This window comes from Bombina bombina, chromosome 5 (assembly GCF_027579735.1).
Source record: "Bombina bombina isolate aBomBom1 chromosome 5, aBomBom1.pri, whole genome shotgun sequence".
NCBI classification, from domain to species: Eukaryota; Metazoa; Chordata; class Amphibia; order Anura; family Bombinatoridae; genus Bombina; species Bombina bombina.
In genome coordinates, this window is record NC_069503.1 from 537,178,170 (window position 1) to 537,197,345 (window position 19,176).

General features: G+C 37.8%; 1 protein-coding gene across 3 annotated transcripts in view; it reads left to right on the forward strand.

The window, feature by feature from the left end:
* PLEKHG4B (pleckstrin homology and RhoGEF domain containing G4B) overlaps window positions 1-19,176 on the forward strand; it is a 199,485-nt gene that overhangs the window by 120,921 nt on the left and 59,388 nt on the right. For all 3 annotated transcript variants that reach the window (XM_053714470.1, XM_053714472.1, XM_053714471.1), the window contains exon 7: window positions 17,622-17,708. In XM_053714470.1, coding sequence (XP_053570445.1) covers window positions 17,622-17,708 — 87 coding nt within the window. The remainder of the gene's footprint in view (window positions 1-17,621; window positions 17,709-19,176) is intronic.

Below are 19,176 nucleotides of genomic sequence, written 5' to 3' on the forward strand. Positions count from 1 at the left end.
TTAGTTTGTATTTACATAAATATTACACTCTGGGGCCGCTAGTAGGAACCCTAAGGACCAAAAGGGTCCAATAAGCCTCATACTCAATCTGCATGTTGATTTGTTCTTACACAGAGAAGTGAGAACTAAAACAAAGCACTGTCTAACAAAACTTAAAGGGACAGTCAAGTCCCCAAAAAACTTTCATGTTTCAAATAGGGAATGTAATTTTACTTTTATCACCAATTTTGTTTTGTTCTCTTGGTATTCTTAGTTGAAAGCTAAACCTAGGATGGCTCATATGATAATTTCTAAGCCATTGAAGGCCACCTCTGATCACATGCTATTTTATTTGCTTTTCACAACAGGGGAGAGCTAGTTCATGTAAACCATATAGATAACATTGTGATCACGCCCGTGAATTGTGGCAGACACTGCACTAATTGGCTAAAATGAAAGTCAATAGATAATAAATAAAATGTCATGTGATCAGGGGGCTGTCAGAAGATGCTTAGATACAAGTTAATCACAGAGGTAAAAAGTATATTAATATAACAGCGTTGGTTATGCAAAATTAGGGAATGGGTAATAAAGGGATTATCTATCTTTTAAAACAACAAGAATTCTGGTGTTGACTGTCCCTTTAAGGAAGTCATAAGTTTATAATGGAATCATTAAAATATGATGAGGGAAAGAAGGAAAAAAAAAGGGGGATACAAAGATTCAGAAGTAGGCAAGTAGAGGAGGGGAAGCAACCCAAACAGAGTTTACTGGGATCAGGAGGAGCAATGAAATTCCCTATGTGTATCAGGGTGGGTAGTCAGAGGAGTTCTGCGCCGTCACCCCTTCTTTCCCACTCCTCCCAGGTTATCCACACCTACCCGTGTAGCCCCAGTTGGCCTTCTGATTTCAGCGAGAATTCCTCCATTTTACGTACCATTTGTATTGAGATTGAAGTAGTCATTAACCAGTTCCTTGCCAGTTTAGTAGCCAAAAGTATAATAATGTATAGTATCCTGTCTGGTTGTCTCAATTTCCCAAGTCCTAAATGGAATAAGACAATGTCCGGTGTTATTCTCTGAACTAGACCAAGTTGATCTAATACCTAAGCCACCTGATCCCATACTGTCTTTAGCTTACTACAGCTCCATTAAATATGAATGTGGGACCCCTTCTCTCCAACACATGGCTGATTTCTGGGAAAACATTTTATGTAACTTGATCGGGACCCTATGCCAGCGCAACAGCAGCTTGATGTAGAGCTCGTACAGAGTTACACAATGAATTGCAGCCTTCGTAGCTTGGATAGCTTTCTGCCATTCTATCTCAGTGTGAGCCTGCCCCATTTCTTTCTCCCATTCAAGGACATGGTAGGTTTTCGTAAATCTCTCAGAATCTAATAAAATGCGGTAATGTAATGTTAGAGCTTTACTGAAGGATTTGCCAGCGACCCATCGCCGTTCCCAACATGTCATGTCTCTTATATTTTCTTTAGGGAGCCCCCATGCCAAGATCATGGATATTAATCTGAGGTATTCAAAATTATATTTCTTGTGAATATTCGCAACTGGGAATTTCTGAGGCTAAAGTCACCAATTTTCCCCCTACAAACAAATCTTAAATCTTGCTAAGTCCCCATGAGAGTCAGGGAGACAGAGCAGCAAATGCCTTCATAGAGTGAGCGGAGGACGGGTGTGGTGCTACTTGCGCCATATGTCTAAGGTCCCTCCAGCTCTTGAGGCACCCTTTCAGAATATAATTATCTATTCCTATGAGCGCATCTGCGTGTTGCGGGATCCAAATGAGATCCTCAAGAAGCAGGCTCGCCGGAAGTATTGCTTGCTCAAGCTGTCGCCATTTCGTGTCTTCAGACGACATCCCCACCCCCAGGCTGTTATGTGGGACAGCATTGCTGCTTTAAAAGCCTTATTTTTAACATGGAGACAAATAGTTATTCACAGTTACAATCCATTTTCATGATACTTTTTAACTAGTTTTAAAGACCATTTTACACATATTGAATTTGACACTTAAAGGCACTTGATAAAGTCCTGATCTGGCCTTTTTGACAAATTTGCAAGTATTCCAAGTCATTTTAGGATAATTCTGTTATGTTGCAGATGTGCAAGACACTCTGAAATGACCACAGATTACATTTTATAGATGTATTTGCATATATGCTCTATTCATCACTGCAGAAAAAGAACAGAGGCGCCACCATGGCCTAGTACCAACAAAACAGATATAGAAGGATGCAAGAAAACATATATACTCACAAACAAGAAGCACCCGGCAGTGCTAATGGGGCAGACTGGAACTTCGCAGTGGTCCAGCTCACTGTGTGCGACCAGCAATGATGTCCAGTCAGATGGCCTTGGGGGAATATGCCTGTTGCCTGTATGGACACAAAAGGCAAACAACCATAGCCCAGTAACGTTGTATTTTCTTGCCCTTGTCTAAACGTTACTGGGCTATAGCCGTACAGCAAAACTCGTAATCTAGGCCTTAGTTTGTTAGTAACACAATATTTAACAGGTATTTACAGACATGCAGTATATTCTTTTTTTAATCTCTATCTAAAAAAAAATAATACTTTAACTTCATTTTATTCATGAATTAAAAACTATGCAGTAAATATACAGAAAAATAACAGTAGATTCCAAGATGATTAAGCATTTTATTATAAGAACACCTTCTGGTTTCCAATATGAAATGCTTTACATTCAAGCTAACACAATATTGTGCATTTCACATTTTATTTTGCTCTCCCTTCAGGCTCGCCGAAAACAGCAGTTAAGAAGCAACCGTCTTAACTCGTCTGCCACCTCTGAGGCGGCGAACAGCAATCAGCCCAATCGAATACGATTGGGTTGATTGACACCACCTGTTAGTGGCCGCAAATCTGCAGGGGGTGGAATTGCACAAGCAGTTCACCAGAACTGCTTGTGCAATGTTAAATGGCGACAGCATATGCTGTCGACATTCAGTGATGTCGGGCGGACATGATCCGCTCAACGAATCATGTCCGCCCGACATATGATAAATCGGCCCCCTAGTGTGCCCATTTTGCAATATATTTTTTTTTTTCCGTTAATCAGGTATTTGGATTGCCTTATGTATATCCATTACCTTTCTACTATTAGTTAGCTATTAAAGGTATCACCTATACAACGCTTTTGTTATTTTCTTACAAAATATTTTTATTTTCTTTGAATACACTGGCTAACACAGTACTACCCTTTATTTGCATTGCCCTTTTGAAATGTAGAACAGTTATTTGTTTTTGCGTCATCTGCTGGAAGATTTTTTCAGTAGTCTTGTACCTTTCCCCTAAAAAGAATGTGATATCATTTAATTTTCTAAGCTTGCTGCCGCAATGGCGTTCACAAATTGTTTATCAAAGTGAATGACTTGAGAGATCACCTTTACAAAGTTTAGGTAAATGGCACTTCCTCTCTGTTTGCCTCTCCTTTTATGTACAAAGCTGAGAGACAAGTGTTCTTTGTATTTCCCTGTCTTATGTACAATGCTGATGTAGATACTTGGGAATTATCATGGCAAATGATATCATGGGAATAAAACAGAAATGGAGCATCCTGGGAGCTTTTTGTTCCTGCAGCTCTCTGATGTAAAGACATATCTGAACTTGTCTGTCATAAACTTCACAGAGGGATTGCTGAAAATATAATGTCAGGGTGAACTGACTGCTCACAACTCCAGATTATTTGCTGATTGACTTGTCAAAGGTCTCTCCACTTGACTTTGATCTATCAGAGTACCCAGATCTTTTGGTTGGAATATTTTCTTAAATAGTTTACTATCAGTCCAAGAAGCTATCAGCATTCTTTAGATTGCTGTTTTTTTGTTTTGTTTTTAACCAAGATTACAATTTAGAATTCTGCATAAAATACCCTTTCACTAAAGAAATCATAGTGTAGATTTTTTTTTTTTACCAAATTCCAAGTAAGACTTTTCTAAAGTCTCTTGGGTAGATTTATCATAGTGCGAGCAAACATGATACAATGTATTGTATCATGTCTGCTGCACATCGATAAATGCCTACAGCATACGTTGTTGGCATTTATCATTACACCAGCAGTTCTTGTGAACTGCTGGTGCAATGCTGCCCCCTGCAGATTCTCGGCCAATCAGCTGCTAGCAGGGGGTGTCAATCAACCTGATCGTATTCGATCAGGTTGATTTCTGTCCGCGGCCTCAGAGAGAGCAGGCCGACAAGTTATGGAACTGGTTCATAACTTCTGTTTCCGGCGAGCCCGGAGGCTCACGTGGAAACAGGGGCATCAAGCTTGATAAATCGGCCCCTCTGTATTAAAAAAGCCAACAACAAAAAACAACATATGGGTGTTGTTTCCTTAATTGTATATTATAATAAAAATATGAACGTTTGAAAAGGGACTTGCAAGTGTTACATTGTGGGTGTGTCTGGATGGTCAGTGGGTGTGTCTGGATGGTCAGTGGTTGTGTCTGGATGGTCAGTGCAGGGCCGCCACTAGAAATTTTGGGGCCCCTGACTTAACCATTGATCAGGGCCCCCCTCCCCCTCCTTTGACATGTGCAATTTTTGACCAAGTGACTAAAACGTATATGCACTTTATTCTTAATTGTCTATTTAAACTTGGAAATGTTGTAAAGGTAGAAACATACACTGAAACACACACACACACTCACACATAAGGATTCACATACAGACACTCTAGCAAACACGCAAAGAAACTCAGACACAGACACCCAAACAGACACTTAGCACTTGTTTACATTGCCCTGACAAGTAATGAGGTAAACTACAGTTTTGTAAAAAAAGGAGATTTAGAAAACAAAATATGGAGTTCTGATTATCTTTTTGTAAAGGAAGATGCCAACTAAATGATGACAACAGCTTTACAGTGGATGAAAGGAAGGGCCCTGAAATGCCTAAACAATAATTTAAAGGTTAAATGGTAGATTGGTGGCTTCCGGAAAGGTCTCATAAGTCTCAAAGTCTGTAGAAAGATGTGAATAATCAGTAGTAAGGTCAAAATGTCCTAAAAAGGAACATACAATGGACACCCACACACAAACTCAAACTTGCACATACACCCAAGGAAACACCAACAGAGACAGCCTCAGAAAACACACAAAGACATACACACACACACACACAGAGACACCCACAGAAAACACATAAAGACATACATACACACCCTCACTGAGACATCCACAGAAAACACACAAAGACATACACACCCTCACAGAGACATCCACAGAAAATACACACCCTCACAGAAACATCCACAGAAAACACAGACATACATACACACACACACACACACACACACACACACACCCTCACAGAGACATCCACAGAAAACACAGACATACACACCCACCCTCACAGAGGCATCCAGAGAAAATACACAAAGACAAACACATGCCCACCCTCACAGAGACACCAATAGAAAAAGCTCAAAGACATATGCACACACCCTCACAGACATCCACAGAAAATGCACAAAGACATACACACCCACCCTCACAGAGATACCAACAGAAAAAAAATACATACACACTTATAGAGACATAAACCAAAGCACAAAGACATAAGCACAGACACCCACAGAAACACTCACAGGAGGAAACATTTATGCACCTTGCATCCCCTAAATCAACAGTGTGTGACATGCATGATAAAAAAATGCAGAAATTAAGAGATCACTTTTTAAAGAATCATATTTGTAAATGTGCAAACAAAAATAATTCTGTGAATTCAAAATTGTACATTAATGATCTGGGTAGATGGCTAGATGAAGAAAAGTACTTTTAAAAGGTTGACATATGTTTGTTTGATATTTTCCCCATTTTCCCCAACCAAGAGCACCACTTCAAATATAGTATACAAATGTTCCCATCTGTCAGCTGTACTTGTGGATTTTGAAAATGCTGTACTCTATATGGTCTTGGTGGAACCATAAGCTGTGGTACTCATACCATTAGATCTGGTTAAATGCAGGATTTAAGCTTGTTGGTATGCATTTCAAAATTAAGTCAGCAATAGAGTAAACTGAACAGTTTTAAGTTAACCTGTCTCATTTCCAACACTGAGCAATCTTAGTCTGAGAGTATAACATGTTATGCAGATGTAAAAATCTTAGATAAAATGCCTCCTTGTATCTGAAAAGTCCTTGCATAAAGGGGCAGTAAACTGGAATGCAATATATATAATTTGTGTATTGAGGAGGAAACATTTCTGCATGGTTTTAAATATAGAATTTCTACAGCATTGTCAAATAATCATGAATACACTGCTGCTAAAAAAATGTGTTTTTATGGACCCCTGGCCCCACCATACAACTACCACACTGAAGTTACAATCTTAAATTTCACAAAGAAATAAAAAACATTTGCTAAGTAATTCCTACCTCCTCTGCAAATGAAAGTGATCAGCACACACTCTACAAACAAAGTGCCAAGTCTGTCTCACACTGTGCATAGTGGTTTGGTGCACACTCAGAAATCCTCTCAAATGCTAATACTTTACTCCTTGTAATAACATTTCCCATGCTCAATTAGCACTCTGCTGTAGTACCCACTGGTGGCTGTGAACACAAGAAAAGAACAGAGCGCAACTGCAACTCAAGGTAAAAGTTGTATTACTTTTTCGAGCGCTAAAAACAAATTGCACTTACAAGAAATTGGCAATATTCAAGCCTTATGGTTTAACAATCCACTGGACCGCAATCTTGCTGACAGCCCTCCACGCTGGGATCTGATATGGCGTCTCCGGGAAGTCCGTAGGCTTAGGTGTTAATGACCAAATGGTAAATGGTAAAAGTACTTGCAAGAGCAATAAATATAGAAGTCTGCAACAGTGTCCCTTTGTATAACTTTGGTCTACGCGTTTCATCCTCTTCAATGGGACTTTCTCAAGACTCAGGGTTTAATGTTCTAGTTCGCGGGGATCCTCTTCTTAAAACTCCAGCTTCATCTCTATAGGCTGGAACATTGACCAATCCTGAGCGCCAATCTGACACACCTACTCCCAATCCATTTCTTCTTGCTACGGTGTGTCAGACTGGAGCTGCCGGTCTCTATATTAACACTTTCATTCAGAACAACTATTTGATTCATACACATTTTACTTAAAACTACATGAATAAATACATACCTATAAACACAAACTAATCATAATATCATGCTTAAAAATAGCGGCTGTGAGGCTTCTACCTAAACCACACATTGCTAAAAGTTCTTAAAGGGATATTAACGTTACCTTCTCCCTTCTACTACTTCCTATTACTGATAATAGCGATGTACCAACACCAATCTTAATACTTAAGTAATATATACTAGCCTAAAAATTTTAAAAAATTGATTTAAAAGATTAAAAAATAATAATAGATGTTTTCTAGAAAATTAATAATTATTATTTTGATTAAATTAATTATTACTTAAATTGATCTATTCTACATGAAAACTACGGTTTTAAGAATATAAGATTTATCTTATTTTATTCATATCTTATTATATTCTACCAATAAATGATCATATAAATATTTATACCTTCCTTTATATTTCACGAAATTAAATCATGAATGCTTGGAGGTCCAAATCTATATTTAACCCTTTTGGGGCCAAGCAATCTAGAGATTGGATCCACTTTGTTTCTCTTTTCCTCAATTCCGTTAATCTTTGATGTGGGTTAGTAGTCACAGATACTGTTTCTAAAATACTGATTCTTAGGCTACTGGGGTCATTGTTATGAAACACTCGAAAGTGATCGGACACACTATGTGTCTTGAGGCCTTGTTCTATGTTGTAAATGTGCTCATAACATCTACGCTTCACTTTTCTTTTCGTCCTCCCTACATAGACACACCCACATTTGCACGTTAAACTATATACCACATATGTGGATTGACAGGTGCCTCGTGAATTAATGGGAAATGATTTTAAATGACTAGTGTCCTTAATAGAATCCCTATTCCAAATTAAGGGGCACATGCAACAGTTTTTCCGACCACATTTAAAGGTCCCTGGTTTCCCCTTAGCCCAATGATCTAATGTTCCCAATCCTCGTTGTTTATTACTTTCTAACATAGGCAATTTGGAGGGGGCAAGGATGTTCTTGAGGTTCCTATTTTTCTTGTAAACAATATTGGGTTTGTCTTTAATTACATCCCTAAGTAGGGGGTCTGCCTGCAGAATACCCCAATGTTTGTTCAGAATTCTTTTAAAAAAAACAGCACCTTCATTATACGTGGTTATAAATCTGATTGTATTATGCTCAGACCCTTCACTATTCGTTTTCTCCTTTAGGCATAAAAGTGTATCCCTACTACACACTGTATTTCTATTTCTTGCTTCTATTATCAGATCCTTATCATACTCCTTCTCTAGGAACTTCTTTTCTAAAACATCAGCTTCCTTACTGAAATCCTCTATTTTGGTACAATTTCTACATACCCTACGAAACTGCCCATAGGGGATATTTTGTATCCATGATCTCTTATGGCCACTATTGGCATTTAAGAATCCGTTACTGTCGGTGGGTTTGCGGAAATTTTTCACCATTATAGTATTAGGAGTACCCTCACTAAAAAATTCCACGTCCAAAAATTCAATACTAACTTTTGACATTTTACTGGTAAATAATAAATTAAAAATATTAGTATTCATATAATTGATAAATTCTTTAGCCAATATTTCATCTCCTTGCCAAATAATAATAATATCGTCAATGTATCTCAGATACTTGACGATATAATTTGCAAAAGGATTATTGTTCCATATTTTCACATCCTCAAACTGGGCCATATAAATATTGGCATAAGAGGGCGCCATTGGAGTGCCCATGGCCTTCCCTTGGGTCTGTCTGTAAAAATTACCTTGGAAGTTAAAATAATTCTTACTTAATATAAAGTCTATCACTTTAATTAAAAACTCCAAATGTTTGCTTGATATGCCGCTATTAGCACCAACAATATTAAAGGCTTCTATTCCTTTTTTATGGGGAATACTAGTGTACAAAGATGATACGTCGCATGTTATCCACAAATAGTCCTCTTTCCATATTAAACCTTCTAACTGTGTGATAACATCCAACGTATCCTTAATATAAGATTTGATCTTTTTCACAATTGGCTGCATAAAAAAATCGATATAAGTCGATAAATTACTAGTAATAGACTCTACCCCTGAAATGATGGGGCGACCCGGGGGATTACAGGGGTCTTTATGTAATTTAGGAATATGATAAAAGATAGGTATTTTTGGATGGGGATTATATATAAATCCAAATTCATCGTTGTTCAGGATTGATTCATTTTTGGCTTCACTCAAGATGTTTAACAGCTGTTTATTGTATTCGACAGTGGGATCTCTACTTAATTTTTCATATGTTTGTGCATCTCCCAAAAGTCTAAAAGCTTCATTTAAATAATCACCCCTATTTTGGACAATAATCCCCCCACCCTTATCTGCCTGTCTTATGACCAACTGTTTATCATTTTTCAACTTATTGAGAGATATTCTATCTTGCTGGTTTAGATTATCTTTAAATTTAAATTTGTTCTTAAAGGTACCTGAATCAAAATATTTATTTAATTCTTCAGTCATTAGTGTATTAAACACCGGAATATATTCTACTTGTGTGGACGTGGGATTAAAGGATGATGTACGCTTAAAATTACTATGTTTGATTTCAACCTCAGTATCGTGTAAACTCAATTCTAGCAGATCCTCCAACTCTGGGTTCACAACATTTTCTACCTCTCTTGTGTCTTTTAGCTCATTAAGTATCCTTAAAGTTTCAACATCTTTTTTATCCCAAATATTTTCCGTTTGATCTTTCATGTTTACCACTTTGTATGTCATGCTGGTCTTTGCATAATACCTCTTGAGGTTTAACTTGCGTACAAATTTTTGAAGGTCTATGTAAGTCTCAAATTTATTTGGAAGTTGTTTAGGGGCACTGGTGGGTGCCAAAATGTAAAATTTTTTTTTTTACTTCTTGCCTCATGGGGCCCCCCTAGCCCATTGGGCCCCTGACAGGAGTCACCCCTGTCACCCCCTTATGGCGGCCCTGGGTCAGTGGGTGTGTCTGGATGGTCATTGGGTGTGTCTTGGCAGTTTGTGGTCATGTCTGGGTGCTCAGTGGGGGGGGGGGGCTAAGAGAAAGTCTGCAAATAGGGACATATGGCAGTCTCAGTGGGAACGTGGAATAGAGCTCAGAATTAGGGACAGTCCCTCTCAAATAAGGACAGTTAGGAGGTCTGTGTCTATAAAGGGCAATTTTTGTAATAGAATACTTAAAGGGACATAGTACACTCATTTTTTCTTTGCATAAATGTTTTTTTACATGATCTACTTATATAGCCCATCTGGGAGTGTTTGTGTAAACATGTACAGTTTTGCTTATTTTTTAATAACATTGTGCTGATTTTAGACTCCTAACCAAGCCCCAAAGTTTTAGATGTAAACTGATGTTTACAGACTCAGATGCAGGGGAGTGAAGAGGGTCTGTTCTCAGCCCCTTTCACTGTGTGTCCCAGCCTAACCTCTTCAACAGTGCTAAATTGGGAGCTTCTAAGTAAATTTGAAAAGGTTTTATACTGGATTTTTAGATCAGTATCTGTGCATATTCTTCTTTATAGTAGTGTCTATTACATGCAGTTATATGCAAATTGGTGTATACTGTCCCTTTAATAGGGTCTTCATCTTCTTTCATTCCATGTGTTGTTTAAACATGTACATTCATGCTCTCATGAAACTCAATATTATTGTGATATAATTCTCTACAGTACTTATACTCCTCTTTAGCCCTGCATAAATTATTTGTGCTTTATATTGGCTTTTAAACTCCTATGACTTAAAGGGACAGTCAACACCAGAATTTTTGTTGTTTTTTAAAAAAAGACCATCCCTTAATTACTCATTCCCTAGTTTTGCATAACCAACACGGTTAAAAAAATACACGTTTAACTCTGTAATTACCTTGTATCTAAGCCTCTGCAGACTGCCCCCTTATTTCAGTTCTTTTTTTGATAGATTTGCATTTTAGCCAATCAGTGCTCACTCCTCTGTAAATTCACATGCATGAGCTCAATGTTATCCATATGAAACACATGAACTAATGCCCTCTAGTGGTGAAAAACGGTCAAAATGCATTTAGATTAGAGGCGGCCTTCAAGGTCTAAGAAATTAGCATATGCACCTCCTAGGTTTTAGCTTTCAACTAAGAATACCAAGAGAACAAAGCAAAGTTGGTGATAAAAGTAAATTGGAAAGTTTTTTAAAATTACATGCCCTATTTGAATCATGAAAGTTTTTTTTTGGACTTGACTGTCCCTTTAAATTGACATTTTAAAGCTAAAATAAAATGCTTTAATTTGTTAGGGCTTGTCATTTTTACATGACTTACCCTAGGTAATTATGGCTGTGTTTAAATAGTTGCAGATAATGTATTTTCTTCAGCAGTTAACCATTAAAAGAGCCTTTTTAATGGTTAACATCTATTGGCAGTTTACATAGTACAGATTTTTTTTTACTTAGTGGTTACTAAAGACCAGCACTGGTTTAGTATTATCAGTTCCCACTGACATAAATGGGAACACATAAATGGGAACCAATAAACAATAAATTTGCACCAAGTTTACAATGCACAAATTGTTTAATTGCTGCCGAACTTTGGCCAAAAAGTACTTCTAACACAAGTAGAGGGTAAGGCACAAAGATGGCGCACAATTGTGTACATTTCACATGCAAATGTACATTTTAAAATATATTTTCTTACACTATATTAAAGTATAATACATAGGGGAAAAAATGGACATCAAAGATGAAAGTAAACCGTTTTAATTTTTTATGTATATTTAAACAGTTAGATTAGTAATTCATTTACATATCTTTCAAATAAATAAATATATCTATATACACACAATATATACATGAAGTCTATGTTTGCATAGCTAACACTACTCAGCAAAGCTCTCAAAGCCACGCTCCTAGCCTGTGTCTATCTCAAAGAATCTATCACAGTGTTTATATATACCTTTTTGTCTTGACATTTACAAAATTGGCCTTTTTTCCTTCAAATACTACAAAATCACTTAGCATCACACGTAAAATGCAATTAATTATTGCAACTACCTGCCAAGTTTTTCATGAGCTGGTAAAACGGAATGCTGAAGTATATTTCCGTGTCAGAGTGCTGCGAGTCTTTGAGGACAGTGGTCAGGACTACTCTGGTCATGGGTAAGATCTGAGAGAAGTTCAGACTCAGAGTCAGATCATCAGCATCGCTAGAGATTTATCTCCCCTTTAATCCCAGGCTGTTTATACACAATTTATTGCTTTACAGATGTACAATGGGGTTTGCAACATACTCCTAGCCCTTGCCCTGCAGTGTGAATAACTGTACCCAGTCTCCATTACTATGTCATATAAAGTATGCATTGATTCTAGTCCTGCATGTTAGAGAGGCGGTTTTACTACCCAGGCAGGAGGGTGAGGGGACAAGGGGCAGGATGATATCAAACCGTTGATTACTGTGTGTAGTGGGGGGGGCAGCAGCGGTGGGGGGGCAGTGGTGCGGGGGATGCGGTGCAGGGAGGCGGTTCTGGGGTTGGGACGGGGCAGGCGCAGCAGCCAGGGCAGCTGAATAGTTTAATTTTTGCAGAGTGATCTGTAGTGGTAGAAATAAAAAGAGAGAAGCGCTCAACCTAGGAACGAACAATAGCATAATATCTTGTTCTATGGCTAGTTACCACCCAAGAAGCAGCCTCCTTTTGCTCAACATGTGCCTTTCACAGGGAAGAACTTTCATGTAGCATATCAGTCTGATCCTGACACACTTTTGCTCAGTGCCGGGGGTCCCTATTTTGGATTTTGAAATGTTATGAGGTATGTAAGCCAGGGGCTAAAACCTTGTATGAATTATAGGAGCCAGTCAGAATCCTTCATGGGCAGATGCCTGGTAGCTGAGATTTATCAAGTCCTGGCTTGAGATTTATACTGTATCTACTTTTTAATTGTATATTATTATTATTATTATTATCATTGGTAATTTGTAGAGCGCCAACAGATTCCGCAGCGCTATGTTACATAAGGTGATGTTTTATTCTTTATCCGAAGGTTTGCTAAAATTTCTGTCCATCCAAATTTAAACATCAAGTTGTCTCATTTGGTAATTAGTTACTATGGTTGGCTAGATAAGTACTGTATCTGCGCTTATTTGTCTGAAGGTCACACACAGTATTTTACAGTCTTGCCCAGTGGCCCCTCTTTTTGTCTGTGGCAACGCTCCATGTTTATCTCCCCCAAAGCACCTGCACCCCTCTCTACATCCTTTTTCCTTCTTAATACATTTCTACCTATAGAGTAAATTGAAACTTTCTTGTTTGCACACAAATGATCCCCATGGATCAGTTACTCACTGGAAGAGCAGCACCCACAGATATGTTGGCGAGCAAGGCCACACATTCACAAATGACAAAAAAGTATTTTTATTAAGAATAAAATCTTCTGATTAATACATCTTTAAATAAAAAATGTTTTTACAAGACAACGGAACACAATGGGGCCTATCTATCAAGCTCTGAATGGAGCTTGATGCCCCGTGTTTCTGGCGAGCCTGCAGGCTCGCCAGAAACAGCCGTTATGAAGCAGCGGTCACAAAGACCGCTGCTCCATAACCTGTCCGCCTGCTCTGAGCAGGCGGACAGACATCGCCGGAAATCAACCCGATCGAGTACGATCGGGTTGATTGACACCCCCTGCTGGCGGCCCATTGGCCGCGAGTCTGCAGGGGGCGGCGTTGCACCAGCAGCTCTTGTGAGCTGCTGGTGCAATGCTGAATACGGCGAGCGTATTGCTCGCCCGATTCAGCGAGGTCTGGCAGACCTGATCTGCACTGTCGGATCAGGTCCGCCAGACTTTCTTAAATAGGGGCCAATGACTTTAATCTAAATGAGGACAGTCCAATGTCTTAGTATTTTACACCTTTTCCTACTTATTTGCAAAAGTTGACTAACTGACCCTGAGATGGGTAATACAGTTTTCCTGTTTTTTTTTCTCTCTCCCATATCATAGTTTTAATATGAAACAACACCAACAGAAATATAGGTTTATGTCTTAATAAACGGTTCCCTGTATAAACAAGGATAAGATTGATGTAATGTTTTAGTCATTGGGAGAGGAATTGATCCCAGCTTGTTTAAATGTTTGTCCTTTTACAGCAAAATTATTTTTTATTTGTCCAAACACTTTTTTCCCCCTCAAATGTTAAGCAAATTCCCACAGATGAACACAAAACAGATGCTAACCCCAGATATGAAAATGTTCACTTCCTGTTCTAAAATAAGAAATGTATTAATATGGCATTCAGCTATCCTTTTGTTAAAGAATGTTAAGTATATGCTGAAAATGAACATATGTATGCTAATGAAAACATGAAAAATATTTAAAGGGATATTCTGATTAAAATATTAATGCACATAGATAAATTACATCTTTGAATAGAAACATATTTGCAATATACATGTATGGGCAAAAAAGCTTCTAGTAAAAGTTATCACCATTTTTGTGTTAACATTTTTCTCTGCACGTGCATGTTAAGGATAGCTAGATATTTTCAGTGCACCAGCATTTTAAATATTGCAGCTGTTCAGAGCACCAGTGGGGTTTGTATAATGTCAGCAATTAACAAATTGAGTCATTACCAGATGTTACAAGCGCTTTAGGCTCTCTGAGTAAGTGCTGTGTTTAAAATGCTGGTGCACGGTGCATACTTAAATACACATTTGATAAATCTATAGCTTTTGTTAGAAGCATTTTTGCTAATACATGTATATAAAACTATTTAAAACTAAAATTAATCCATGTGGATTCCAGTTTTGGCTGGAATGTCCCTTTAACAATATAGTTTTTTTAGATTTACTATGATTACTATGGAATCATGATATACAATGTGTTTAAACAAACCCCTTTAGTCCATAACATACACAATAAAGATATTTTCTTATTTATGCATAGTATATATCTACAATCAGTGGCGTAGCGTGGCTTCTCAGCGCCCAGGGCAAGGCAAGAATTGCGCCCCCCTAATCCATTAGCACTGACTGAGTTTCTTCCACCAGTACAGTAGGGATTGGCAAATTTGCTTTGAATCTAGGAGACAGCTCAACAACTTAGGAGAAACAATCAGTAACACTAAGGGTGTGTTACTACTACAGGGCGCACAGGACCCTATATGATTATTATGTAAATAGACTAAGAGAGAAGAGAACAAGATATTACATATAATAACTATAATAAAATATACTATACGGAATAATGTAAACAAAAATGAAACAATTCTTATAAATATGGGACTATGAGAAACATAGGATACAACACAAATAATAACAAATACAGTAATAAGAAATTCCTGAAAGGTTCTTATCTGGAAATGCTGTCTTCTTCTGCAATGTTATATAGATGGTAAATGTCCCAATTGGGGTGGGTATAGTCCCAAATGATGAATGTGATCAAATACCAGGATGATCAATGATCAGGAACACAGATGATGACTGGAGTCAGCTGCTTTGTCAGGCTTCTGATGAAACAGACAGCAGTCTGAGAAACGCGTTGCTTGTTCTTTTAATATCTAGTGTCATGAGACACTGAGATTTTTATTTTATTAATAAAATTTGGTTTTATGTAAACCTCTTTGTGAGAGTCTGAGCTCTGTCAGTCCGGCAAGACATTGGAGAAACCAGTTTCCTTGCAGTGTCAGTGAGCTGGGACACTGTGAGATCCCAGTCTGTTTGATTTAGCACAATTGGGTGCTGCTCCACTTGTGAGTACCTTTTTGATTACCTATCAAATCTCTTTCACCAACTGTATTACACTAGGAGGCGCCTTTGTCTTTTTGTGATTTTTTTCACAGAGAAAACTTGCTCAACAACTTAGGAGACAGGTTTTTGTTTTAAAACAAAGCTTTATTTTAACAACAAAAATATATACTATATATATATATATATATATATATATATATATATATATATATATATATATATATATATATATATATATATATATATATATATATATATATATATACAAAACACGGAAGGGAACTGCACTCTCATACCGGACCGGGTACACATCCTATGACCCTGCAACATGCTCAGCCCTGGGTGCCACTGGCACTCACAGGAAGCTGTGCTGTCCCCAGAGCCACAAGCAGTTAACCCCAGACAGGTCTGGGTGCAAGAACCATAGGGAAAATTACAAAACAAATTAATACAACACACAGAGAAAACCCAGCACTCACTTACAAGCTCTCAGCTAAGATTTAAAAGCAAAAATGGAAAGGTTAGTCACCGCATCTGGCCAAATGGGACAAGCTCAGGTATATATATATATATATATATATATATATATATATATATATATATATATATATATATATATATATATATATATATATATATATAATTCTAAACTCTACATTCATCCTTAAAAATTAGGATTCAATATGGTTGCAGGCAGCCATTACTTTATTATATACATTAAGTAAGTACATTATATACCTTAACAATTACATTTTTTATGGTTTAATATTTAAACATGGGATTTCATTTTTAAAATACATGTGAGCCAGCATGCCAGAGTGTGAGAGTGATCTATGCTGCTTTAAAGTGAAAGCCAGTTATTATTTTTTTTTAAATTCATTTTTAACCTGGGTAAAACATACATCTTGGATGTTTTATTTTACCCAGGTTAAAAATTAATTTTAAATAAAATAACCAGCTTTCACTTTAAAGCAGCATAGATCACTCTCACACTCTGGCATGCTGGCTGGCTCAGACTCTGGGTCCTTTGGAAGTTGGAATTTGGCTGGCTGGCTCAGAGTGACTCTGGGTCCTTTGGAACTTGGCTGACTTGCTGGCTGGCTGGCTGGCCCTGCGACGTCACGTGGGTAACGGTAGAAGCTAAGCTGCATTTTGCGTGCGTTGCCATTTCCAATCCCTATTCCCCAGGGCCCAGGCAAAAACAGGGGCTATAATAATTTAATTATAATTCTGGCTGGCAGTGGCACTGGTGGTCTGGTTCTGATACGGACCTGGTGATGAGTTTGGTAATTTCTGTTGACACTACTTACCTTATCATTGCGGGCGCAGTGTGCTAGTCAGTCTGACTCCACTCTGGCTCTGCTGCTCTGACTTTTTCCTCCCTCCTGACATGTGCGCTGGGAGTGGGAGTGCACCGTGCTAACTAGTGGCGTAAACACTAGTCTAGCAGCAGGTAACGGTCGGATAGGATAACACTCATAAAATTATTATAATTAAATCATTACACAGCACGGCTGGGCGCAGGCGCCTGTCAGATTTTTTAGCCTCCCTGTAGCGCCGCTGGGAGTGGGACTGTGACTGTCTACTGTCTTGAGATGGTGGGGACTGGGGAGGCTGGGAGCCAAGCATTTTGCGCCCCTCAGAATTTTGCGCCCGGGGCAACCGCCCCTGTGCCCCCCCCCACGCTACGCCACTGTCTACAATTAAGTACTGTATTTAAAAATCTACAGGATTCAAATTTTATAAAGCCTTTTTGAGTAAAAGTTATAACCATCATCTTCTAACAAATTGTGAAATAATTTTCTTTTCTAGAATTCTGTTCCCTACTCCATTCAGAACATTTTAATATTAGTTGACAAGGAATCCACTTTCAGACCTGAAAAGGATCCGTCCCTGCAGGTATGATTTCTACTTAGCAATTAAAAAAAAAAAATGTTTTATGGGAATTACAATAATATACTTAGCATTTTATTTGTGCATACATTGTTTCACAATTCCTGCAAAATGTTATGTCCTAAACATTAAAGGGACACTGAACCCACATTTTTTTCTTTCTTGATTCAGATAGAACATGCAATTTTAAGCAACTTTCTAATTTACTCCTATTATCAATTTTTCTTTGTTCTCTTGCAATCTTTATTTGAAAAAGAAGGCATCTAAGCAATTTTTTAGTTCAGACCCTGGATAGCACTTGTTTATTGGTTGGTTAAATTAACCCACCAATCAGCAAGAACAACCATGGTTGTTCACCAAAAATGGGCCGGCATCTAAACTTACATTCTTGCTTTTCAAATAAAGATACCAAGAGAATGAAGAAATGTTATGAGTAAATTAGAAAGTTGCTTAAAATTGCATGCTCTATCTGAATCACGAAAGAAAAAACTTTAGTGTCCCTTTAATGAAAATGAATTGGATAAATTTGTAAAAAAGTGTTCAACGTCCTATGTTATATGCTTTTTTAAATTTATTTTTGCCAAGGGAAATATTTATGAAATAAAACCTTTATTTCTAAATTCTAAATTGTTTTCAGTTGATGTCTTTTAATATTTTTAGTCATTAATTTAAAAATCTAAAATAAATCTTGTCATTCTTTTGTACAAATTATATTTCCAGTAATTTTCACTGACTAATTGTAGTTTCGTTCATGTAATTAGCAAGAGTCCATGAGCTAGTGACGTATGGGATATACATTCCTACCAGGAGGGGCAAAGTTTCCCAAACCTCAAAATGCCTATAAATACACCCCTCACCACACCCACAAATCAGTTTTACAAACTTTGCCTCCTATGGAGGTGGTGAAGTAAGTTTGTGCTAGATTCTACGTTGATATGCGCTCCGCAGCAGGTTGGAGCCCGGTTTTCCTCTCAGCGTGCAGTGAATGTCAGAGGGATGTGAGGAGAGTATTGCCTGTTTGAATTCAATGATCTCCTTCTACGGGGTCTATTTCATAGGTTCTCTGTTATCGGTCGTAGAGATTCATCTCTTACCTCCCTTTTCAGATCGACGATATACTCTTATATATATACCATTACCTCTGCTGATTTTCGTTTCAGTACTGGTTTGGCTTTCTACAACATGTAGATGAGTGTCCTAGGGTAAGTAAGTCTTATTTTCTGTGACACTCTAAGCTATGGTTGGGCACTTTTTTATAAAGTTCTAAATATATGTATTCAAACATTTATTTGCCTTGACTCAGGATGTTCAACATTTCCTTATTTCAGACAGTCGGTTTCATATTTGGGATAATGCATTTAAATATATCATTTTTATCTTACCTTAAAATTTGACTTCCCTGTGGGCTGTTAGGCTCGCGGGGGCTGAAAATGGTTCATTTTATTGCGTCATTCTTGGCGCGGACTTTCTTGGC